General features: G+C 41.1%; 1 protein-coding gene across 1 annotated transcript in view; it reads left to right on the top strand.

Moving 5' to 3' along the window:
* The window catches only part of MTHFD1 (methylenetetrahydrofolate dehydrogenase, cyclohydrolase and formyltetrahydrofolate synthetase 1), a 43,359-nt gene that overhangs the window by 15,207 nt on the left and 2,411 nt on the right, over window positions 1-25,741 (top strand). Inside the window, exons 9-26 of the mRNA XM_009564382.2 lie at window positions 4,646-4,773; window positions 5,440-5,537; window positions 6,203-6,376; window positions 6,889-7,025; window positions 7,315-7,361; window positions 9,425-9,532; window positions 9,630-9,704; window positions 11,434-11,536; window positions 12,712-12,788; window positions 13,750-13,890; window positions 16,669-16,737; window positions 17,272-17,383; window positions 17,556-17,695; window positions 18,096-18,137; window positions 19,137-19,237; window positions 20,173-20,350; window positions 21,460-21,567; window positions 22,767-22,919. Of these exons, the coding sequence (XP_009562677.2) occupies window positions 4,646-4,773; window positions 5,440-5,537; window positions 6,203-6,376; window positions 6,889-7,025; window positions 7,315-7,361; window positions 9,425-9,532; window positions 9,630-9,704; window positions 11,434-11,536; window positions 12,712-12,788; window positions 13,750-13,890; window positions 16,669-16,737; window positions 17,272-17,383; window positions 17,556-17,695; window positions 18,096-18,137; window positions 19,137-19,237; window positions 20,173-20,350; window positions 21,460-21,567; window positions 22,767-22,919 (1,991 nt within the window). The remainder of the gene's footprint in view (window positions 1-4,645; window positions 4,774-5,439; window positions 5,538-6,202; window positions 6,377-6,888; window positions 7,026-7,314; window positions 7,362-9,424; window positions 9,533-9,629; window positions 9,705-11,433; window positions 11,537-12,711; window positions 12,789-13,749; window positions 13,891-16,668; window positions 16,738-17,271; window positions 17,384-17,555; window positions 17,696-18,095; window positions 18,138-19,136; window positions 19,238-20,172; window positions 20,351-21,459; window positions 21,568-22,766; window positions 22,920-25,741) is intronic.

Below are 25,741 nucleotides of genomic sequence, written 5' to 3'. Positions count from 1 at the left end.
GTGCGTGGGTAATGTATAAAAAGCAGGGATGTGTTTACTTGTATATAAATGCAGTTGCTAAGCAAGTACATGGATACTGTTTCCTTGGTTTTTCTAGTCCATGGGACTTCCTTCTCTTTTAAGTCTGTCTTAGGTAATGATGGCAAGCTTTGAAGATTGCAGAATAAAAAAGGTTGGTCTGAAGTACTGTCCTAAAGCAGATCATTTGCAATTTTGTTTCTGCCTTCAGCAAGGCTGACCATTAGTAGAGGGAAGAGGACACCTAGAATATATTCCAACAGAATATCCGTGTAATTTGCCGCAGCTACATAGTGAAATTTTGCTGCTGTTGTCACTTGTGAGTGTGCAGCTTTGCTGTCAATACTTTGCAGTTAGATCTGATTAAGCTGTTCTGTTTGAAATACATAAATGGCAAGCAGTCTTGTAGAGTAGCTGTGGATTTGTTTTATCACATTATTAACTTCTTAGGCTTGAATAGCTGTTGTCTTGAAACAATGCATCTTCTGCATTGGTGACAGTCACTCTGGCATAGAATAGAGTGCTTTAACATAATGGCTTTTAGGGTGGGGTTTCACTCCTTCATGAAGGAGGAACAGACAGTCTGGCAATTTCTGTTTTCATCTCATTTTAAATCCAAATTATAGGTATTGAATGATATGGAAAATTAGTCACCATCCAACTCTCTCCGTGCTACACCCACAAGGCTTTTAAAAGGTAGTTTTCATAATTAATCAGTCATTTTGTTGCCATTATTTAATGGAATGTAAAGAAATTTCTGTTCAGCAGTCTTGTTCCTCAAAGGTGACATTGAGTTGCATTTAAAAACATTAGTCTTCTTTATAATTAAAACTAAAAAGTCTTCTGCTCTTGCTGTTTGTTGCCTGATTTATTTGTGCCAAGCTACCCATACTTAGCAATTTGCCAAAACCTACACAGGGTCACTGCTGATTTGCGTGAAGCAGAATGGCTTGGAGTCTTTCCCACTAATATGTTGCAAATAAAACTGCCATTGTCTTTCTGACATATGACGGTATGACCTTTTTTTCAGGCTTGATGTGAACTGCATCTCTGAGGACACATCCCTGTTTCTTTGCAATTAGTCTGCCTCAGGCAGTGCACTGAGAACTGAGCTTCTTGTATGCTCAGCCTACAGTCAGTGCTGCGTGGCAGTGCACTTCATTGCTTTGTGAGACTCTGTAATCAGGGCTTGATAGAGTACCGTGGAAATTGTCAGATTTCAGAATGATGGATGTCGTGGACTACTGTGGTTTTCTGAAGCTGCTCAGTTTTCCTGCTTCCTTCTTCCCTTCTTACAGATTGCAAAAAACTTTTCAGAGTAATCTTTTGGAAAATCAGTGCCAGAATTGTAGGAGTTGCAATGCTACAGAAAGAATGGCAGCTAGTTTGCCAGCTTCTCCAGCTACGTCACCATGCAGATTGAATCTTGCTGCTAGCTGTGACAGTGCTTTGAATGTTGCAGGGAAGGAAATAGCACAGTTGCCATGCATCTTGCCACAGCTGTAAGTGCTTCCTCCTGGCTATAGATGTGAGATACAGCTGGAGGACTTGGCAATCTCAGGATGTGCCTATACTTTGCAGGTCAGGGTGTCCTGTACAGGCAAATCCCAACACCGTTGGACTTATTAGTGTATTAATGGCATTGAGACTTGCCGAGTTGGAGTTGAAGTTCCAGCCCTGTAGCACCATGCAAATGCAGCTGGTTTTGCTTTTGGATGCTAGTTTGGAGGCTGGAATAGGCAGTTTAGTCATATCTGACTTTTTGTTCATATGTAGTACAGCTGAACAGAATATCTTCTGGATCTCCAGGTAGAAAGAGAGGGAACAGAGAAAAAAAGCAGAGATAAAAGCAGAGAAGTGTGTTTTATTCTCTTTCCAAACTGTATTGCATTTGTCTTTCTCTCCTCACTGCTCCAGATGGAGGGCTACTCCAGCAAATATTCTGAATGCCTTACTCCAGGCCTGTAGAAATTGCTCTGCTACAGGAAGGGAGAAGAGTCCAGGCGGAGGATATTCCTAGAGATGGCATAGTCTTTGGAGTGTCCCCGTGTGAGTCTTAGAATCATAGAATTGTTTGGGTTGGAAGGGACCTCATCTAGTTCCAACCCCCCTGCCAGGGGCAGGGACACCTTCCACTAGCTCCAGCTGCCCAAGGCCCCATCCAACTTGGTCTTGAATACCTCCAGGGATGGAGCATCCGTGACTTCCCTGGGCAACCTGTGCAAGTGCTTCACCACCCTCATGGTGAAGAAATTCTTCCTCATGTCTAGTCTAAATCTGCTCCTCTTGATTTTATACCCATTTCAGCCCTTCCCAACAGGGACCCTTGAACAGTGGGTTATGCTAACAGCAAAGGAGGAACAGCCTCTGTGGATCTCAGTGCCACGCTCTTCAAACACCAGAGGAGCTAAAAAGGTGTAGAAAGCCTTGACTTGATGCTCTATTTATATCTTTACGTACTGGAAATCAAGCTGGCATCACAAGCCTGTAAGATCAGATTGTGTTGGATCCATCATGAAATGCCTTTCCCAGTGGTGTCCAAGAAAAGCAGCGGACTGTGAGCAGGTATTCTCATGTTTTATAGATTAGGGTCATGTGTGGTCTTGTGTGTTTGCAGTCATATATCCAGAGAAATGGATTATGGTTGGATGTACCCTTGACTGGGAATTGGCTCTGGTCCAGAAGCTGTGCTCAGGCTGTCTCTCATGCAGCTGTCTCTGGAGATAGATGGAGATCATCATACCTGTTCATTCCAACTCCAAGTCTTCGGATGCTCACTCTCATGTATTCCAGCTGGCTAGAGAACCAACTGGACCAAAGAAGGCACAGGCACTGGGAATATTTATAGTGTCACTGGTAGTCTGTAACTAGTTTGGTTTTCTTTAAGAATGAGATGATGAATATTGAGAAGGTGAAATTATGGGAAAGGACAGAGAGTGTATGAGAGCTTTCCTTCAAAATAATATTTTAAAGGTAATTGAGTAGCTCCTAAGTTGTGCTCAGCAGTGCTTGGCATGAGGTGTTGCTGGCTTGTGCTCATCGCTGTGTCTGTAGCAAACTTGTATTTGGAGTGCCTAATTCATTGCTCATTTTCCTCATTCTTGGACCTGGAGTCTTCCTGGCCAGCGTGGCTGGTCAGCCTGCTTGGCATCCTTGGAAGTAAATATGATTATGTTATTTGCCTTTTGCAACCTTAATTAAACCAGTCTCCAGGCTGGAAGGCCTGTTTGGTCTGCAGTTCAGGCAGCAAAGCTGACAGAGGCTGTAGAAACACTGTTTAACAGCTGTAATGTTTCTCAGGCTTTGAACTTCAGGGAAAAGAAGTGTCGCTTAAAACATAAACACAGCAAGACATCCAAGCTGCTAATTGTCAGTAACAACACAGTTAAAAATTAGTGTTGACGAGAGCTGCTTTTGTTCCCTCTTTGTTTTTTTCGTAGTCAGCTGTTTGGGAGATTGCTTTCTCTTCTGTTCCTTCCCCTTGCCAAATGTACATTAAAGGTACTGATTGGATTCTGTTCAAACATACGCTTACTGTATCCAATGTAGTAGTTCGATGTAAGAACAGTAACATTAATCTTCAGGTATTTCATACTGCTTAGAACTTTCTTACAGTCTTTGTATCTGAAATGAGGATCTGCCACTCCAGGAGAAATATAAATTTGCTTTTTTGTTATGCTCTGTTTATAATCAGGGAATACCTAGATCACTGTGCTAGTTTACTAATCCATTTTGTGTTTTTTCTCTCTCTTCACGGGTGTCCTTAAAGGGCACCACTGGAAAAAAGTGCGATATCTGCTTCTGAATTGTCAGGTCATGCAGGTGCAGTGGGGTATAGCAATTTTTGTTTCTGGGAAGAAAGAAGATTATTCTGCTGGAGCTCTCTTAAGTCAGCTGTGAGGTTTGTTTTGACAAGACTCTGATCTCCGTGAACTGCAGTATTTATGAGTCCATCGTTAGAATGTCAGCAAGCAATTGAAAGGCTTAACACTTGCTGTATTCAGTTTTTGCCTTTTTGTAAAGGCAGGTGATTTTATTTTGTAGTAAGGCCTAGATTTCCTCCAAAATGGAACAGAGCCATTATAAACCTGAAGTTTTGGAACAAGTCAAGCATGTTTCTTCTCTCATTTTTTATAGACCATTTGTTTATATCTCCTTCACATTGGAAACTACTAATCCTTTAGAGCAAAACAGCAGGACTTGTGAAGGCATGTTTCAGCTGCCATCTCTATTGTGTGTCCCATTTCTACCAAGATGTAAGACTTGGTCTGTACTTTGGTCCCCCTGCGTTTATTTTGGAGTCATCTTCAGACTGTCCTGTGGCCCATGTGACTTTGAAGAAATACTTGTGTCCTCAAAGAAAGGGAGATCTTTCTGGCTGAGGATAAGTGGTGCATAATGGAAAAATATTTTGCATATGCTATTGACGCTTTGAGTGAAGTATGATGGTAACAGCTTCATCTTGTGATGCTGTTTTAAGTTTTTATCTTTCTTTACAGCTTCTTGGGTACATAGCATCTGTGTTTTTTACTCCAACAGAGGAAGAGATTTCAGCATAGTCAGTGTTACCACCTCTGTCGTTTTGGTGAAATGCGATGTGTAACTTATATTTTCCTTAAATCCCCAGACAGCACAAAGCCCAGTGGAAAACGAGTTGTAGGAGATGTGGCGTACAGCACAGCAAAGGAAAAAGCTTCCTACATCACCCCAGTTCCTGGTGGCGTTGGGCCTATGACTGTGGCCATGTTAATGCAGGTACGTGGGGAGACTGTGAGACTGCTGGTCACCTCCTCATTGTTTGCCTTTGGTGTATGTCACTGCTGACTATCAGCACACTACCAGAGCAACTGGTGCTTCCTTCTTGCTCTTACAGAGGTCTAGTTAGGATTTCCAACTTCTAGTCTAAACTATTTTGGATTCAGTTAACTGAGTAAGAAGATGGGCCTTAAGGAAATGTTAGGACAGAGGTTTTTCAGTTGAGTGGTTTTTGGGGAGGGGGTGGGTGGTGTTTGTTTCTCACTCTCTCAAAACAATGAAAAATGGGCTTGTCTTACAATGCCCTGGCTGTAATACTAAAACTATCTGTAGGGTGATTGGATAAAAATGAGGAAAGTGACACTATAAGCCAGCTCTCTCCATTTCCTGTTTTGCTTAAACCCCCCTGTTGGCAAAAAACACCCCAAAAAATCTAGCAAGCTGGAAGATGAGTAGGTAGATAGATAGATATAGTGGAGTTTTTTTCCTTTTTAAAAAAACTACGAGCAGAATTTCATTTTGGATTGTTAGCAAATGCTTCAATCAAAGCACTTTCTGCTAATCCCAAAGTGTGACAGGTGGGAGAGGAAAACCTTTCTGAGTCTCTGTTAACCAGCATGGTTCGTGCAGTGATGGTTGCTGTATTCATTCTCATGCTCATTTTAGAGCACAGTGGAGAGCGCACAGCGTTTTCTAGAGAAGTTCCAGCCTGGGAAATGGAACATCCAATATAACCATCTTACCCTGAAGATACCTGTTCCAAGGTAATGCCAGTGGTAGTGTTCATGCGATGTAGTATTCACTTCTGTTCCCAAACTTTGCATAATATGAGGTGTACATATATGCAGACTGTAGTTGAAGCTTAGAGAGACATAGAGACAAACCACTGCGAAGCCTTATTAAGGGAGCAAAGCTAACCTGCAGTGGTGCTGTGACATACGTTGAAGTGTAAGCTTGGGTCATCCTGATAATATTAAGGCATAAACATGGACTTCCACGGACTCTTTAGGCCAGTTAGATAATTGGTAATACAGCAAAGAGCGAGACGACTTGTATTTTTCAGAATTTTCAGTCTGGTCTGGCAAAATCTAGCATCTTAAACTAGAAGTTGTTGGTATCAAGTGCCCAGGGAGCAATTGAAAATATAAAAAAATAGCAGAGGGGAGCATAACATATTGCCTACAAAAAGGCATTCTTGTAGAAGTGTGAGGGTATGTGTTGGGTTTTTTTGTTTTGGTTTTTTGGTTTTATTTTTAAAAAAAAGGCAACTTTGAGGTTATGTCTATTCAAATATAGCCATTATCAGCAGATATATCTAGAAGGGGTTAAGCTTCTCCTAAAATATAGATTAGGTGTTTGTAATTTGTACTGTCCAGAAGAATTTCTGAGACGTCTTTGACTTACAAATTGACTTTGCTCTTTCTTTAAGTGATATTGAAATATCACAGTCTTGCATACCAAAGCCCATTGATCAAATTGCAAGAGAAATTGGCCTGCTCCCTGATGAGGTGGAACTGTACGGCCAAACCAAAGCCAAAGTTCATCTGTCAACTCTGAAACGTCTGAAGAACCAGCCAGATGGCAAATACGTTGTTGTTACTGGGTAGGTACTTCTTTAACTGAGGCATCATCTCATGATGTCAAGGTAAATAGAAATTCTATTGTATTGTCTTATGGTAAAGTGACTGTATGAGGTGCTCTAGGTTTTCATAAATCACACGGTGAAAATCTAGTGGTTTGGGAAATAGATTTATCTCTTGTGGCAAATAGTGGGAATGTAGTTTTAACGTTTCTCTCCTGGAGATGAATTCTTTTGGTCTGCAAGTCAGAGTTCTGTAGGGCAGACTGGATCACAGTCAAAGTTCTTCTTATCTAGTAGCCTGCCTTCAAAGGTAACTATCAAGTGGTTTCGGAGGAAAGTCTTCGACAGTTATGTGATAATTTGCCGATATCATTCCAGTTTCAAACTGCTGAAGATTAGCCTAAGTCTGAGCCGATCCAGAATTTGAGTTGGCAACAACTGCAATCACTAGGTGACTGTTTTATCCCTGTAAGTGTTTTGAGTTTCACCCACTACAAGGGTTTAATTGTGTCTGTTCTGCTTTTTCACTGCAGGATAACTCCTACTCCCCTGGGAGAAGGGAAAAGCACTACCACTGTTGGTCTTGTTCAAGCCTTAGGAGCTCACCTTCATCAGAATGTCTTTGCCTGTGTTCGGCAGCCTTCTCAGGGGCCAACCTTTGGTATAAAAGGTATGAGCTGTTCTGTTGCTTGCAGATGGACTAACTGCGAAAAGATGACATTCAGAGATTTTATTCTGCTGTCTGGCGGTTTTACATGATTCACGGTTACAATTGCATTTCTTTTAAGAAAGAAAAGCCTTGGGTAAATCTTCAGTGTTATCTTCAAGTGCTGTGCTGGGATTTAAATTAAGCTGCTCAACAGTAGCTACCTTCTTAAATCCATTAAGCAAACACATTTAATACCACTCAGGGCTAGAGAGACCTTTATTTGCATGATTTAACTATTGTTTCTCTGTAGGTGGAGCTGCAGGTGGTGGCTATTGTCAAGTTGTCCCCATGGAAGAGGTAATTCTTTATACAAGGCCTCGTTGCACATATGGTTGACAGACCTTGAAGAGATACCACAGTCAGATAATTACAAAGTCTCTTTTGTTTATGGCCCTGTGTAGCACTCTTTAAGACCTGGATGCTTGATTTCCACAAAGCTTTTTTGAAAACAAACAAATAAACAAAAACCATCTTTGGTTGTTTCATAAGGGTGACTATATGATCAGGGAACTTCATAGAACTGGGAATTCCCAGTTTCTGTGTTCCCTCCTCTTCTCTGCCTTGAATTGCGGCATACCCTTCAGCAATGTACAACCTGTGCCTCTCTTTCCTAGCACTGAAATGAGGATGATAACAACTTAGTAAGTTTTGGAAGCATATAAGTAGTTCTGTCAGCAATGGTGGTCACTGACTCTTTCTGTGAGCTGTTTCTGGTGTACTTATGTTTTAGATTACTAACGTGAAATGGGAAAAGGAAAGCTGGGAATCAGTAATGCCAAGACCTCAGCCTGTGGGGGAACTGGCACTGCAGCATATTTCTGACGTGACTTGGCAACAAGTAAAATCCCAAGTCTGGGGGCAGGGAATTGAAAGGCACGTGTAGCACGTGCTCTTTAGCTTCTCTCAACTGTGAAAGTAATTGCCTGTATAATTCTACCATTGTCTTGTGCACTATAGATTGACACAGGGCAATTCTAGGAAGAAAAGTAGAAATGAGCAAAAGGGCTCTTCATTCCAATTGATGCAGCAAGTCCATAAAAGATAGAATGTTAAGGAGGCAGAATATTGATGTAGTCAGAACATGTGTGAATGATATATATGACAGAAAAAAGTGATCTCCTCCTGTTTGGCAGTGTTAGTAAGACAAGCTAAAATACTTGACTGTGCACAGCAGTGGGGAACAGCCCCACTTTTGGAACCAAACTGGCTGAGAGGACTTTATTTAAGTATGACCCACATGGTATAAATACAGATAGTTTTGTGGAGGTGTTTTTGTTGATGTATGTCTCATAAAATGGAAGTATCTGGAGTCGCTAGTTGCAGTAATGACCTTGATACAACATTGGCTATTTCTGCATGCAGCTTTCATCCTGGGAAAAAATTAGCAAATGAAAAGCTTGTGAGTTCATCCTGCAGAACCAAGGTAGTAATAATTGCTTTTGTTGCGTGTATGTAGAATGAGACAACAATTAGCACTTGCTAATTTTGATTGATAGTCAGTACGAGCTCCGCTCTGCTTTCAGCTGGCTGGTTTTTAAGGCCACAGTAGCAAGGCTCCAACAAAGTGGTATCATAAGATCTTCTGCCTTAGCACCTCTTTCTAGTGTTCCCTTTTCATCTTCCTCCTTTGCTGCTCTGCAAACAATGAAAAAAAATCCTCTGCAAAGGATTGTCTTAACCACACCTTTTACTCCTCTGCCCTAATGCAAGTTTATCATGCAAGCTGTATATCGCAGGTCTTCTGTCCATACAGCTACAGTTCAGCCAGATAGCTCACGTAGACAAACCTACTCAGACTATATTTTAATGAGGTAGAATGAAGAAAACTACTAGCAGTGTCACTGTATAGTACGTGGTCTACAAGTTCTGCCTACGATAGGTTGTGTTTGAGTGGTTGGCTTATGCAGAGCTGTGTGCAACCGCAGCTCTGGCGCTAACACTACGCAAGATCGTTAGTTTCAGTTTAGCTCAGATATCTTTGTGGATAAGCAGCAGACGACTTGTGCAAATGAGAATGGGTCAGAAGGAAGGTGAAGGAAGAGCAATGCACGTGTGCCTTACCGTGGTCTTTTTAGGTGTCAAGGAGTCTGTGAGAACAGTTCTGGTGAAAAACAAACCTTTTTATTTGGAAGCTTTGTTCTGGAAGTTTGTAAAATGACATAAATGTGGGGGAGGCATTCTTCTGTTTTAGAGAAATTCTTTCCTCTCTTCCACATACTGCACTGAGCAATCTCTCCCCCTCCACCCTCACCCACTTTAACATTGCTATTAATACTTTCTCTTTCCATCTGTCTACGATAGATTGAAACAAATGAAAATTGCAGCAGGATGAGTTAACTGATATGCTTTATGTCCTCTAGTTTAACCTTCACCTCACCGGTGACATTCATGCTATCACTGCAGCCAACAACCTGGTCGCTGCTGCCGTTGATGCACGTATATTCCATGAGCTAACTCAGACTGACCAGGTATGATCCTTTCTTATGATTTATTTGGGCCCAACTCACTTTGGCCAAGATGTTTTGGGTGTGCAGGCCGTGCTAACCACCTGTTTCTTTCCGCAAGGCTCTCTACAGCCGCTTGGTGCCTTCTGTCAATGGTGTTAGGAAATTCTCAAACATTCAGATCCGAAGACTGCAGGTAAGTTCACTGTTCCCACGGATTTCTGGTTCTGTTCCACTTACTCATCCTTAACGTAGGCAGAGTTAGGTTATACAGACATAGGTGTTATCCTGTAGGTCATTCTCCTGGCATGTTTTTTATGTAAAATTTGCAGAATCGTGGCCCTTTGTACAGCACAGAAAACAGTGAGATGCAGCTCCAAGGGGAACACTAATTGATGTTATTGTCTTTATCCTGTGCTGTATAACTAACACAGTGGGAACAGGCAAAGGGATTAGTGCCCTTTATTAATAGTGCAAATTCAGTTTAAAAAAGGATCAGAATCAGTCACTGTACCTTACATCCAGTTACAGTTAGACATGAGTGGTTCACATGTGACAGCTATACAGATAATGCAGCACACAAAAAGGGCAATTTATAAAATTCAGCAAAAGGAAAATATGGTTTTGTCTTATCCAGGTTGAGAAAACAGGGAAAAATGGAAAAAATACCTGTCTCCCACATTGCCCCTTCATTCTCCAAAAAATGAATTTTCAGTTATCTGAGTGGCCCTGCCTTTGAGTGGCAATTCCTGAGCAAACCACAGCTCCTCTGATCGTCGGAAATTAATGTGAACTAGCATGTGTCCCTGGCCTCTACAGAAATGAAAATTAGCAGAGCGATAGTTTTGCATGGGGCTTGGACCTCCTGGCTAGGAGGACAGCCTGGGGCCTACTAAGCTCATTCAAATTACAAAGCTGTTTTTAGTATTCAGGCTGGATCGTTCTCCATTTGGAGATTCAGAGCAATGGTTAGACTACCTAGGAAGCTAAAACTCTGATTTATCAATTTGCTGTAATGTCTCAATCATTAGAGATTGTGTGGTTTGCTTCCACTGCTGAGCAAAGAAGCTACATCATGTTGCTTGGTGTTCCTGATGGACAGCTGAGGGGACTCTACCCTAACTGCTTTTCTGATTGTTAAATGTTAAAATGTGAACAGGATGCTAATATTCCAGAAAGAGTAACTTTTCATTTTTTATTTATTTTTCTAAATTATGTGCTTGAAGAGGAAGTAAACAGACCTTCTTTCCTGCTGCTTTTCCAGAGAAAAATATAACTTAGCTATCTAGTTAATTAAAAAAAGTTTGCTCGTTCATAAATCAACTCAATCGTTTTCCTCGTTCCTAAACTCGCGTTTGTATCGGGCTTCTTCTCTCAATTAAGCAACTTGGCAAACTGCCCATCCTTTCAGTACGTTCAAGATCAGCTTTCTGGGACTCTTGACAGCCTTGTGACTGAATTGTTTAATTCCTCCTTTGTGCTGCTTAACCAGCATGCTGAAAGCAGTGTCTTAACTACGTATGGCTGTGCGCAGTGACCCCAGGCAAACTAATGAGAAAGGGATGTAAGCATGTGGGACTAATGATTAGAGCAAGACGGGTAAGAAACTGCAGAGCTTTCTCTCTGTATACTCTTTCTGTAGATGCTTTGCTCAAAGCTTGGTGACAACCTGTCCTAATGAGCTCTCTTGTCTGCCTTGCCCTTTACTAGTCAGCCAGCAGCAAGCCCTGCTTTCAGGTATGCACTGATAGGGATCATCTTATGTTGTTGTGAGTCTAGGAGAAGGGGCACCAAAAAGACAGCCCCTCCTTACTTCTGAATATGCAGATGCTGCTGCAGAAGGCTCATTGTTCTAGTGAAAGCTTCTTTTCTGTGAATCTTCTCATTATTCCTTTTTTTTTTTCCTTTTATCTTTCCTTCCATAGAAATTGGGCATTAATAAAACCGATCCTACAGCTTTGACAAAGGAAGAAGTAAACTTATTTGTGAGACTGGACATTGACCCAGGCACCATAACATGGCAAAGAGGTACAAGAGCCTTTAGATGGAAGAATTATTAAGAAACAAAATGTGTGTCAAAAGAGAAGTTTGCAAGTGCAGCAGGAACTGTATTTTGTGGGAAAATGGGAAAGAGAGCGGGCCTGGCTTCTCCTTCTGAGTGTTTGGTGGGAAAGATGCCCGCAGCTGGGATTGCATTTCTAAAGGGTCTGACGCAGGGCCATGAATCTGCTCAGAATTCACAAAGATTAAGGCTTCACTAATTGGTGCAAGTTTGTGTTTCTGGATTTGTTGGTTGCTGAGAGAGTTGAGTTTGGCAGCTGTAGGCAACGGCCTTTTCACCTGACTGAGAAAGCTCTGTGTGCAAGGGTAGGGTTCTACTCTGGGATTAAACTCAGTTTTAGTCTGCCCACTTGCTGTGTTGGAAACTGACAGCAAATAAAGGCCAGAATTTTAACCTGAAATTAAGATCAGTTGCTGGTCTGGCAGATTTAATATTTCACTAGCAAAAGAAATTTCAGATATAGGGTTTTTTTCTGATTTAGACCCCAGGAGTATTGCTCTTTTTTCTTTTTATTAAGAGACAGCTTCATCTGTATTCTCCGAAATTTGCTTCATAACCTGTAATGCAGCTAAAGTAGTCTGCCTCATGGGAGATATTTTGTAAAATACTTAAAATTTTTCAAGGAGATAGTAAGAAACAGCAAATTCAAGCTGGTATTTGATAATTTGTGTTTCCAAGGTAATTTGAGTTAATAGGATTATGTGAAACTATTCTCAGTGAGTGGTAGAATCTGACCATTTTATCATTTAACTTATAAAATTATAATTTTATTTCCTTTTGGCTGTAATAATTTTCTGATTTCACATTGACTACCTATGATGCAAAAGCAGTTGGAGGTATACTAGCAGCTCTGCTTTTCAGAAAGGCTTTGGACTTCTGGTTAATGCACGCAAAGGGAAGCAGACCTGTTCTGGATGCAGTGCAGGGTCTGTATGTGACTATAGGTATCTTAACTTTGTCTTAGTTTGGTTTTGGGGGAAGAATCACATTAAGCAGCACTTACCATTCTTTAGGAGAGGATGATGTCTCAAACTGCTATTCTCTGTTCATAGCTGATCTAGATGAATGTTCATAATAGGGCATAGATGTGACGTACAACTTGCAACATGACTTCTCATCTTTCTCTCTGCATTCCTTGCAGTACTCGATACAAATGACAGGTTCCTTAGGAAGATCACTATTGGACAGTCTCCAACAGAAAAAGGCTTCTCACGAACGGTAATTGTTCCTTTTTCTTGCATGTTTTAAAAAGTACTTGAAAAACGTGGTCCTAAAGCAAGTTTCTGTAACTCCAGATTTTTCCATCTTTTTACCACTACCTTGTTAAAGAGAAAGCAGAAAGTTTCATCAACCAAGCAGTTAAATTTGCTGCCAGTGCAGTGTTTAGTTTTATTGTCTGTTCCCTCCTTCCGTGTTCGGTCTTGAATGTTGTCTTCCCAAACGGGGATGATCCAGGCATAAAAACAGTGGTACACAAGTGCCCTCTGTAAATATGATGCATGGCTATGACTAATCTTCTCCACTGTAGATGCTTTGGGTGGGATTTATCTGGCCGAAACTAGACACAGTATCTGAATTTGTTGTTTAGATTCATTGTATAATAATAGAGTAAAATGGGTAATCTGGGCTTTGACTACTCTCATCCCTTAAGTAACTGTCAAATTCATAGTTCAAATTAATTGTGCTCAGAAAAGCCTCTTTTTGTTGACTTGAAATGTCCCTGGGGTGTTTAGCTTTGATGGAGGTATCTGCGTTATGCCAGTTGAATTCTACTCTTCATTTTGTATAGAATCCAGTTTTGTCTTTATCATCTACTGTACAGTTTAGTGATAGTCAGATGAGTTAGTAAGCTCAGTCTTCAAAAGTATGACTTGTTAGCATTAAGCTTTCTTACATGAATCACTAATCTAAGTGCTAGGAGAGAGTCGTGTAATAGCAATGGAATTAAGTAGCTCTTACTTAATGTTGCAGAAAAAAAGTCCTGTTTAAAATGACCAAATTAAATGAAGCGTGTTCTGAGAGTAACGCTTTGGATAATTTTTATATTTGTATGTCTGTATTTTTATCTTATTTTTTATGATGGTGATGATTGGCCTGGTTTCAAGAATTTAATGGAGGTAAGGGTTGCTGCTAGGGAAGGAATCTTGATGAGTTCACATTCTTTATTCATTTCTTGCAGGCTCAGTTTGACATCACGGTGAGCAGTGAAATCATGGCAGTTCTAGCGCTCTCTGATGGATTAGATGATATGAAAAAGCGACTCGGCAGAATGGTAGTAGCTTCCAGCAAGAGAGGAGAGCCAGTTACAGCAGATGACCTTGTAAGAGAGTTGTTCGGTTCTTAAATGCTTTTTCCTATTTCTCCTGAAAGTTCTTGGATTGAAAAGCATGGAGACAGTTCTATACAGAAAAGACCTTGGCATATTGAAGGTCACAGATGAAGTCTTAGCCCCTGGAGTCAATGAAGGTTTTGGACTTCTGAGTGGCACTTTATTCGGAGAGCGTATGGAAGCATGTTGAAGCTAGTGCCATAGAAATTAATGGCTGTTTCTAGATAAAAAAATGTATTTACAAATCGGAAGCACTCAAAATATATCCTGCTGGTGATCCTGTTTCTCAGGCTCCCTGGAGTGAGGAAAACATTGAGCAGAAACAAAGCCTTGTGCAAATTTAATTACAGATGATGAAATATTCTGGGAGGCTGTGGATGCTAGAAAAGCCAAACCCTTTGCAAAAACTGCAAGGTCTCCGTAGGCAGCCTTTGAGGAGGGACACAAATCCTTTATTTCCACTGCATGAAACAGTGAATGCAGTAGCACTGGTGATGTCTATTAGCAGTCCGTAACGCAGCCCTCAGCAGCGGCTGCAAGCTGCAGCACTGTCTTGCAACTGTCTGTGTAATAATTATTGGTGCCGTTATTGACATATTTGTGGAGTGTGTCAACTAGTGCTCTCCCAGGTGGTGTTTCGGTGTGGCTTCAGGGAAATAGCCTGTGTCCACAACACTTTGTCCAATAAACGCTTTGAAGATGGCAACCCTGTTCAGAGAAGGGAAGGGAAATTGAGCCCTTTGTGTGAACTGTATGCTGCCACTTGGCGTCAAGAGAACAGGCTAGGGAGTGTTGCACTAGTCAATAGAGATTGGTGCTTTCTGCTGTTGTGTAGAGTGGATATTTCACAGTCTGCTTTGCAAGAAACAGTATTACAAATTTCCATGATGTGGTGGTAATGAGGTTTGGCTTGAATTTTCTGAATGAACATTTCCCGGGGGATAGAAGAATCCACAGGGTGGGTATCCTGAGCTTTGTTTCCAGCACAATAGGACACAGCACTAAGGCTTACCCAGCTCTTGATAGATTGCTGGGGTTTTTTGTTTGTTTGTTTTCTTGTATGTTTGGGGTTTTTTGTTTATTTGTATTTCCTTCCTCCCAGGATAAGCCTAAGAAGCAGTGGCTTAGCAATGTGGCCTGACTGGCCTTGCTGGAAAAGAGCTAGACTGGGAACCAGTTATCTGTAAATGTCTTTATGTGAGTTGTTTGTTGTGAATGAGGAAGAGAGTGTGCCAAAGTTCTTTAGGTAGCTTTGAGATTTTAATTCCTATGGCTAGCACTCTGCCAACTTAAGTTTAACCTTAAATACATTACTTAAACCTTCTCCTGGCAAACAGGAGTCTTTCCTGCTGCTCATCAGCAGTGGAGGCAGATGGTGTTTGGCTAGGGAGTTGCTGTGAGTTTTGTGTAGAGACGAGGTGATGCAAGTCCTTCATCTCAAGACTTATTTTTTTTACTTTTTTTTTAAATCTAATTATATTTTTTTAAAATCTAATTATATTTCATGGTGTCAGACCAGTCCAATGGGTTTTCTTGAATGTTCTGTTTGCGTTGCTCACAGCCATTGGTTTACATGTGTTACATACTGCTTATGCAGGTAGAAGGGTGGTGATTGCAGGGACCAGTAAGATGTCTGGTCCTTCTGGTGTGGTGTAACCGATGTCATGGATATGCTGCCAGGAAGCACAAAGAAACTGGGAATAAACGTGGACTCAAAAACTGACTGCAGGTTTTTGGAGATGGGATGTATTGAAGTGCCACTGAGTGACACAGGCCTGAAATGTCGCCATGGAAATCTTGCTCTGTGGTTTTCATTATTCTGGAAATGACTGAAGTTTAAAGCTTATCTGTTAAATGTTAAATGAGCTTTCATCTGTCGAGATTGAATCTAATGAAACAAAGCAGAGAATGCCTTTTAAAAATAAATCTTTCATATAATTGAGTGCTGCAATCAAATTGAAATTAAAAGAGAAGAAAAAGAAATCATGGTTCAAGGTTTTCATGACTGCTTTGAACGTTTGGCTCAGTACCCGTGATCACAATTCTAGTTACTTCTGCAAGTGCTAAGTAACAGCCAGTTTGGTTTCCACTGGACTGTGTCAGTCACGAGGATGGCCAAACCCTCATTTTCTCTTCCCAGAACAGATGTGGATAAAATCATGAGCATTCACTTTGCAGGGAGCAGAACTGTACCAGGGTGTATTGCTGCATCTCAGAGGAAACATGGACTCCAGTGCTGGCCTTTCGTGATGTCAGCCTGGTCTTTCCCATGAGCATAGAGGTTCACTTTAAAAGTTATTCTGCAGAAGAGTCTTGGACAGGATGTAGCGGCTTGTTGTGACATTTAAGGCCAGTATGTTGACCCTGGTGGTTGAAATGAGAAAGGAAAAAAGTCCAAGACAAATCTATGTTCAAGACCTAAGAACGTTACTTTGTGGCACTGAATGGGATGCAGTAAACCATACACACCCAAGGGTTACTCTCTCGCTGCTGTTGTTTACTAACCATGCTATAGCATTGAAACAGCAGTTATCTTTTATACCTTAACTGCAAATTAATGGCCAACCAAGAGGCTCCCCCAAGCAGAAATCACAGGTCCTCCTACAAGGCTGTAAAGGTCATTATTGCCTCTAGTTATATCTGGAGCAACTGCTGGTTCTGGTCGTGAAAGCTCTCTAGGACAAAAGCAGAACCTTCCCACTGCATGGGAACTGTCTCAAGGTCTCGGTACATCTGGAAACTGATTGCTCTTTTTTTTTTTTCTTTCAGGGAGTGACTGGTGCATTGGCGGTCTTGATGAAAGATGCTGTTAAACCAAACCTCATGCAGACACTAGAAGTGAGCACAGATGATTTGCTGTATATGCATTCTCAGAGCCAAGAAGCACCCGATTTAATTCATTCATCATAATAAGTGTGGGCTTACTTGGCCTAGAGTTGGAGGTTTACTGTGGTTTCCTACCTAAGGTTCAGGGCCAGGGGAGGAGGCTAGCTTTCTTCTGGGTCTGCCGTTGGCACGTGGCACGACCCAGAGGAAGTGCACTAAACTTTGCTGTGCCTCCATTCTTTAATGTCTGGAAATGTTTTGGGAGTTTGAATGACGTGGATGCAGGAGAATAGCAAAGAGTTGCTGGAATTTAGCCATCTTTTTCCTTACTTTCTCCACTTGTGCAGATTATTATAATCCTATTTGCCCTGTAGTCCTTATTACTGATAACAAATGTTTGATCAGAAGGCTTTAAGATCTGTCCTCTAAAAGTATTCCTCTTTACCTTCAGGGACCATAGCACCTACCTCCTGAAATGTTGCAGATTTGTTAAATTGTACCCTCTGATTTTTCTCTTTCTCTCTCCCGTAACCTCCCCTTTTCTAGGGAACACCAGTGTTTGTTCATGCTGGACCTTTTGCCAATATTGCACATGGGAATTCTTCAGTGTTGGCAGACAAAATAGCACTTAAGCTTGTGGGTAAAGAGGGATTTGTTGGTAAGTGTGTGGGGTGCGCGTTGTTTGCTGTTTGTTGTTTGTTTGGTAGAGAGGGATCTGCCTTTTGGCTTTATTTCTGTCTTGGAAGATGCTTCTGATTTATGTAATCAGAGCATGGTTTCTCCACCCAAAAACCTCTCACAAGCTTCTTTTCTTTTAATTCCTACTCTAGTTACAGAAGCAGGATTTGGTGCAGATATAGGCATGGAGAAATTCTTTAATATTAAGTGCCGCTATTCTGGTCTCCGTCCTCATGTGGTGGTGTTGGTTGCTACTGTCCGAGCTCTGAAAATGCATGGAGGAGGGCCTGCAGTAAGTACTAGGCAAGGTTTTCTTTAGACCTGAGGGGCTGTTACTGTTGTTCTGATCTAGTCGCTTAAAGCCCTGTAGGGTTTGATCTGCTTGTAATTGTCTTGAGATTTGCAGTTGTAAAAGGAATCCATACGTCTGTGTTGCTTGTAAGCTGCTTGTTTCATTGTCCTAATGAAGTGTTTGTATGCTGGAGCACTTGTGATATTACCACGATCAGTCATTTCGTGTATGGTGAATGCATCTTACAGTCTTTTATTTTTCCTTTTATTTTTCAATTAGAAAAAAGGGTCAGCCTGGAGTAGAATGTTGTATCTTGACACTATTTAATAAGAATCAAGCACAAATTGCTGTTATGGATAGAAATCTTATGGGGTTTCATCTTTCTTACTTTTTTTCCCAGGTCACTGCTGGGGTACCTTTGCCGAAGGAGTACATGGAGGAGGTAACCTTCTTCAGTTGTTGTGACAGTTAACCAACTAACTGCAGTCATGACACGATATTGTCATGCAATGCACACCTGGATAGCTTGTGTGTGTAATTTCTTTAGCTGCCAGGAAAGTGCTTCCTCATGCAAGCTGTAATATTTTTTTTTAATGATGTTACTTTGGCTCTGGTCTTTCAAGCATTTGTTGCATTTGACCTAGCCAGCATTCAGAGCCATTTCATTTCTCTTGAGCTCATGAAATTGTCTGTGTGCTCAATTTTTTATGCTAATATCTACTCTGTGTCCCCTGACCCTCTCAGTATGGAGTAGTTTCTTGGCTGAAATATCTCTGAAAATATTCAGAGTGCCTCTCTTCTTAGCAGCAGTAGTTTCGGTTTTTATTTCCCCCGCATCATTTGCAAGCAGAGAGGAAAGTGAGCTGAACTCTCAACTTCTGTCCTTGTGTCTTGATTGATTGTGTACCCTCAAATAATTTGTCTGGCTCTCTTTATGCTGCTGCAGCTTTTTCGTTTGTCAAGGCTCTGTATAGATTACTCTTTGCGTAGGAAGGGATGAAAGGTCTGGATTTCCATGAATAGTCTCTGATGCTGCAAAATGTAAATATGCGTAAACTGAAAGCTGTTGCCGCAGACTTCAAACATGTGTCATGAAATTCACTGCTAATGATATTTAATACGTAAAGAGAAGCGTGTCAGGGAGGGAAATGAGGCTTTGCTGTGGAGAATTAATGAGCACAGGTATTAACTTACTAAGAATAACAAAGAATGAGAAAAAGTCTTAGCTTGGCAGCTGAAGCCAGCAATCATTAGAAGCAGTTATTCCTTTTCCTGTCTTCCATCGAAGACCATGCACTGGTCTGGACTATTCAGAAAGCACCACTGGGGATTTGCCTTTGTGGTTTCATTCATATTTTGACATCTTTTCCTTAGCTGTGGATGTAGTGGATTTGGAACCAAAGTTTCACTGCTTGCTTCCTGCTTGCTGTTGTCTTTACAGAATCTTCAGCTGTTAGCAAAAGGCTGCAGTAACCTAAACAAGCAAATCCAAAATGCACGGATGTTTGGTGTCCCAGTTGTAGTGGCTGTCAATGCTTTCAAGTAAGTGAGCTGGGATGTGGAAGTGATGCATGGGAATTGTGGCACTTTATATGCTATGTTTAACCTGAAGTCTTGTTTTCACTACTATCTATGTGTTTGCAGCATTTTGCGTTGTTGGAAGATGCTGAATAAATAGGGAAACTCTGCTTAGTCCTTTCAAATACATTCCTTAGTTTAAATTAGATTAGGATTTTATGATCAAGTGACTACTATCTGCCATACACCCTGACTGGCCAAATTACTGCAGACAAAAGGTGCCTGAGCTGACATGGAATCTAAGTCCAGGGTAGATGATAAGGTGCCTGTGCTGTCGACCACACTGTGTCTGCTGTGTGGAAAAATTATGCCCTGTTAAGACGTATTTTGGGCTCCTTACGTATTTTGGGCTCCTTACGTTGTACTGCACAGGAAATAGAATCTCTATGAGGTTTTTTTTATACAAGCAGAAGGGCTTTGAACTGGTGTGTTAAAACTGATGCCGGTTAAAGCAGAAGAAGAATTCTTCATCTGAAGTAAATGCACATTGGCTGATATAGAGAAACTGTGGGTTTTAGCTTGTTGTGTGCACGTTGATATAGCATCTCTAAATCAGCAATGCTAATGCCTTTTTGAGTTTGCTCCTGGAAACAGGAGTTGAATTGCCAATAAAGGACAGACATGACAGGGAGTCTGGAATGCTGCTTCGTTAGTAGTCATGAGTTTCTACATGTAGTTCGAGACTTGCCTATTGCTGTCTGTTCCTCTGTATTGTCGTCCTTCACCAAGGTGGAGAAGGCTGTGATAGGTAGCTCCTCAGCAGCTTCCTGATGGCTGGATTCTATGATTTCTTTGGTCAGCTTTTGGATCTTGTCATTAAGAGTGAAAATGGTTAGAACAAACAGTTAATTTACTGTGTGTGCCTTCTAGTACAACTACTCAAACTCTTCTCTGTACAGAACAGATACAAAGGCTGAGCTGGCCCTTGTTGTACAGCTGGCAAAGGAAGCGGGAGCGTTTGATGCTGTGGAGTGCACTCACTGGGCAGAAGGAGGTAAAGGAGCAGTTGCACTGGCCCGAGCTGTTCAGAGAGCATCACAGGCACCCAGCAACTTCCGGTTCCTCTATAATGTGGAGGTAAGAACTTGTGGTGTTACAGAGGTGCTTTTGTTTATAAGGTGGAAATCAGTTGGTTTCACTAGCTCAAGCTACAGAAAGCTGTCCGAAAGGCTGCTCTGAGAAACTGAGAAGAAATTTGGGTTTAAAAGATAACATTTATTCTACCACTCTCAAAGTCTTAGTTAGTCATTTCTTGTTGTCTTGACTGCCCAGTGAAATATCGTTTACTTTTGACACTGAAAGATGCTGCTGTGATTCTCTTAGAGGTGACAAACAGGTTTCTATGGTGGCAGCTATGTTCCAGGGTAGGGAGAGGTTTAGTTCTTGAACTTGAGACATACATTCCTGTCAGAGCAGGAACAGCCTGACCAAACCTGTCAGCTTACTGCAGAGCTTCTGGCTGCACTACAGCAGGCTACAGAACGGGATTTCTTCATTTTTAGCTTGTTTGGTGGGGCTTTTCTCCTCTGCAAGTAAGGCTTATGGAGTTGCCCTACAGGTGGGGGTGCAAGAGAGTGTGTATGTTTGTATTTCTAATGACTTTATACTTAAGCGAGTGTGACAGGTGACTTGGAGATAATGAAGTCGCTGTTAGTTCCCAGGTTATGGCCTGAATCCTCCTTTAATAGCAAGCACCTATTCAAGAACCTAATGAGGTACAGAGCTATGTCATTATATTTACTTTAGCTGTTTAACACATGCTTTCATTTTTTCTTCTTTAACCTGTTTTATTTGTGCTTTTATTTAACCGTTAACTTGTATTCTCTCAAATTATTTTTGTCTGCTTTTTGACTTAGACTTGAAAAAGAATAAAGATATTTGTGCAGCGGGGGTAATTAATTTGCAAGCACAGCTTATAAGAAACACGCTTAGGTGAAACTGGTTTGTTTCTGACTGTAGTAAACTAGTTTTGCCCTCTTACCCAGAGAAACAACTGCAACAAGATAAATGAAACCTGTTCTGAAAACCCTCAAATTACTGTATAGCTTTAGTCTACAGCAAATGGGAATGACACTTGTGTCTGCAGATGGGCATTGCACAACACGTATGAAGGATTGTGAAGCTGCTGTGGTGTTATGGCTCTTTGTAGTTCGACCACACTGACTTACCTGTCTTTTTTCTTCTAGCTCCCTGTTGTAGATAAGATCAGGCTTATTGCACGGCAGATCTATGGGGCAAGTGACATTGAGCTCCTTCCAGAAGCCCAGGAGAAAGTTGCCTTGTACACTAAGCAAGTGAGTTTTCCACCCTACCTGATAATAGTGGTACTTTTGATTTAAAATTTTTGTATTGAACCGTGGTGTTCAGACTGTGTGTGAAGGCACTCATCACTCGAATTATATCCTTATCTGGACCTCATTGGATGCTGCTGTGGCAGAGGAGGTGGTATGGGGAAGGAGAAGCTAGCCCTGGCTTGCAGTGGAGAAGACAGAATTCATCTAGCCCAGTAGCACATAGGTGATAGTGTTTGAGGAGACAAAAGCAGGGGCATTCAGTGATCTTTGTGTACTTTACTCTCCAGTCCTTCATCAGTCTGGTAATTAGGGAACTACAAGCGGTCAGACTGGTGCTAAATAGGCTCTGATGACTTTTTTTTTAACTTGTTCCACTGAGTGGTCTAATCAGATTTTGAACCTATATGGATTTTTGGCAGTTGCAATTATATTGCAGAAAAAGTTCCCCAGGTCTTGTGGAGAAAAAGCCTGCTTTTATAAGTTTTTGGCATCTGGTTGTTGAATTAGGTGCTTTCTGGCTGTTGTGTTGCTTTTACTCTTCTGTAGTGTGACGTTCCTGTTAATTGACCTGATTCTTTGTTAATGAAGGTCTGTAAACGGTTTTGAAGAGAAGAGCAATGTGATAATTAGCTATTCTTTGTTTACAGTATGCTTGAATAATTTTGCTTTTGCAATCCATTTACTACTGGCATATACTTTCTCGCTTTTGTGTTTCTTGTGTATTCCTTTACAGGTTTATAAAAAGACCGTAGGCGTGTAATTGCCACTTCCTCAAGACCTGCTATTATATTGATCAAACATTTCCAATTAACTGACCTCAGCTGAACAAGAATTTTAGTTCTGTGCTGTTTCAATTAATCTTTTAGGAAGAGTAAGTTAGCTGTCAAGGTTGTATATCTAATACTTCCATGCCATTAATTTTTTCCTCAGTTGGATGTGCTGGGGGCCATCGTGGTTCTTTCTTTAACAAGTAGCGGGCAGGGAGAGAGCTTGAGAGAGAAGAAATGGGGTTGCAGAATGGTCAAACAGATCTGACAGGCTGTGAATGACGCAGTTGATGACAAGTTAAATGTCCTGATAAATTGTCTGATGTCTGCAGAGAATGGCAGAATAGAGCAATTACATTTGTGTACAGGAAAAGTTACTGTTTCTTCACTTATTTATCTCTTTTCTCTCTTCCTTTCCATTGCCTTTCCCAGGGATTTGGAAACCTGCCAATCTGCATGGCTAAAACTCACTTATCATTATCTCATGACCCTGAACAAAAAGGAGCGCCTACAGGTTTTATTCTGCCAATCCGAGACATTCGAGCCAGTGTTGGTGCTGGATTCCTGTATCCACTAGTAGGAACGGTACGTGATTGGGTGAAACCCTCAACTGTAGGGCAAGTTAAAAAAAAACTTAGCATGCCTTTCAGTAAGCAGTTACAAAAGCTATCTGAAATTCGGAGAGTCCTTGTCATTTACTGTTCATGTTGTAACAGTCTAATGCATTAGATGCACTTAATAGTTTTTTCTTCAGGGGGGAGAGGGAAGCTAAAATAGCCCCTTGTATACTGTCAGATCCCACATCTCTGTCTTCCTGGACTTGGTGGAAAAGGTGAGCTCTGCAGCTAATGAATTCTGAGAACTGCAGTCTGGTAGAGGGGATGGAGGAAATCCTTGGCCCACCCAATTGCCATTATGACTTTGCATTCCCAAGAAAAGCACTTTGCAGTATTGCAGGTTAGGCCTGTACACCTGTAGGTCAGGGAAGAACAAGACAGCTCCTCAAAATCTTACAAAGCAAATAATTTCTGATGAGACGCCTCTCAAATGAACCTGACCTGTACTGTTAATTGTTGTCAGTCTACTCTCTGTCTGGTGCTCGTGGTTTTGCTGACCATCTGTTCGCTGTTCAGCCTTCATCGGTTCCAACAGTTAATTTCACTATGCCCTTGAGTTTTTGTTTTCTGGTCTTTGACATTAGTGACATAATAATAGCCAGCTGAGAGGAGAAAGAGTAGCTGCAGGATCCTAGAATACTTTGATCTGAATTGTCTGGCAGAAAGAGGAGCTACCTGCAAAATGAGCTAACATTCAGGTTTGCATCCAAATAAAGAATGTGAGGGTGGAAAAATCCACTGCAAATCTTATCTGGGGAATCTTCTGGTCTAGTTTTAAGTAACTTGTTAGATTATTCTAGAGGATGGAGCAGCTGAAGCAAGCAGCTCTGTCATTTTCCTATTTTTTGAGCCTAAACCTTTTCCTGAAGTCTTCATGGCAACATGTTTGTTTCAAAAAGCTTTCAAAAGCAATAGGGGTGCATGGCTCAGATGATGAAATTTGCTGATTTAAGAGTTGGATCTCTTCTTTGAACGCTAACTAGACTCAAATATTTAATATCTTTTTCTTTTAATTCTTTTTTTTTAAGAAAGGTAGGTAAGGGTTTCCAAATTACTGAACTTAAATAAGGTAACTGATTAAAGTCTGGCTCGTGTATCTTTTTAGAGACTAATGTGTGTTTTGGTATAACATGAAAAATAGCACGTTTGTTCCTGTTATTAATGACATTTTTTGCAAGCCAAGATTTAATCCAAACAATGATTTATTTTATTTTTTGTAAGCACTGGAAAAGAAACGGGTACACAGCACTAATGAGCTACACAAGTGAAAGATGTTTTCAGGCATTAGAAGTAAGATTTCAGTTCTTTTTCTGACGTCTTCAGCTTCTATGAAGTTGGACTCTTCTTTTTGCTCCATTTCCAGATTCCTATTTTCTTGGCCATATAGTAAATCATGGTGTTAATTCTGCCAAAATTAACAGTAATTCTTCTAGTTAGGCACATGAAAGTCACTCCTCTGTGATATCTATAAAGCCAGGGAAGGGATTTCCTTTCGAGAAGTGATCCAGGGCATTTTGAATGAGGTCACTATTTTAAACCTGTTCAGCGGGAGGTGTATTAGCCTCAGAATAAATTTTTGTCAGCAGCCATTGAACTATGAGTTGAAAATGCAGCAAACGTATAGCTCTGTGCAGAAGCCTTTATGAGAAATTGGAGGCGAAATTAATCACTGGTGCGTGTATATTCTTGTTATCTACAGTTAATCACAAAGGTTTGTCACATTTTATTCCTTCTCAGCTTCTGAGTTTTGGATTTTTCCCACTCTGTCTCAAAGTTGAAGCTGTTATATTTTAATGTTGTATTTTGAGGGTTTGAAAGAAATACAATTTCGAAGGTTATCTGGGTTTAACTTTGAGCATGAAAGATAGTGAAAGTGAAACAAAGTGTTGGCCACAAATTGGTTTCTTTACTGGTGCGGCTGATGTATTGAAAACAAGTTATTTATTCATCTCTGGTTTTTAGTTCCTAAATGGCAGGCTTTTGGAACTTCCACAAGTGCAAAAAATAATACATTCATAGTTGGTGTTCACTTATTTGAAATCTTGCCAGAGGACTGATGATACCTGTGTGGTATAACGTTTTCATCTAAGTAAACAGTGGGAATTGCCCTGTGTTCTTTCTCAGCACGTGTGTTATTGAAGGGGAGGAGGATAACGGGAGAAGTTCACTTAATCTCTGGAAATAACTGAGGGCACTAAGCACTGTAGATACTTTAGTAGTTAGTAACGTGATTGAAAGTCATCTCGTACTGCATAGAAATTCAAAGCTTAAGCCTTTAAGTAGCAGATAGCAGTGTAGACAGTACAGCCCAGACTATGGATAGGAAAGGAGGAAGATTGACCATTCCTTTCGAAACAGAAAGTGCAAGAAATAGTGAAGTCAAGCCCATCTTCAGCAATATGGCCTCTCCTACTCTATTGAATGTCACTGTCTCAGCTCCTGCTGTCGCTCTGTAAATCTGCTAAGTGCCATGATTCTTCAGTGAAGCACCAATAAATAGGAAGTTTCTTGCTCTGCACAACCGGAGACTGGCAGTGGCTGTGGTGAGAACAGGAAAACCCTTCCAGGCACTTTGGATCTCTTAATACCTTGGCTGGGCAGAGAATGGATTGAGAGCAGCCCTGAAGACAAGGACTTGGGGTGCTGGTGGATGAGTAGCTCAGCATGAGCTGGCAAAGTGCACTTAAGGCCCAGAAGGCCAACCGTGTCCTGGGTTTCATCAAAAGAAGTGTGAGCAGCAGGTCAAGGGAGGGAGATTCTACCCCTCTACTCTGCTCTCGGGAAACATCA

Source organism: Cuculus canorus, chromosome 5 (assembly GCF_017976375.1).
Source record: "Cuculus canorus isolate bCucCan1 chromosome 5, bCucCan1.pri, whole genome shotgun sequence".
Taxonomy (NCBI): Eukaryota; Metazoa; Chordata; class Aves; order Cuculiformes; family Cuculidae; genus Cuculus; species Cuculus canorus.
The sequence above is the reverse complement of the archived record's forward strand: the minus strand, read 5'-3'. Positions and strand labels throughout refer to the sequence as shown.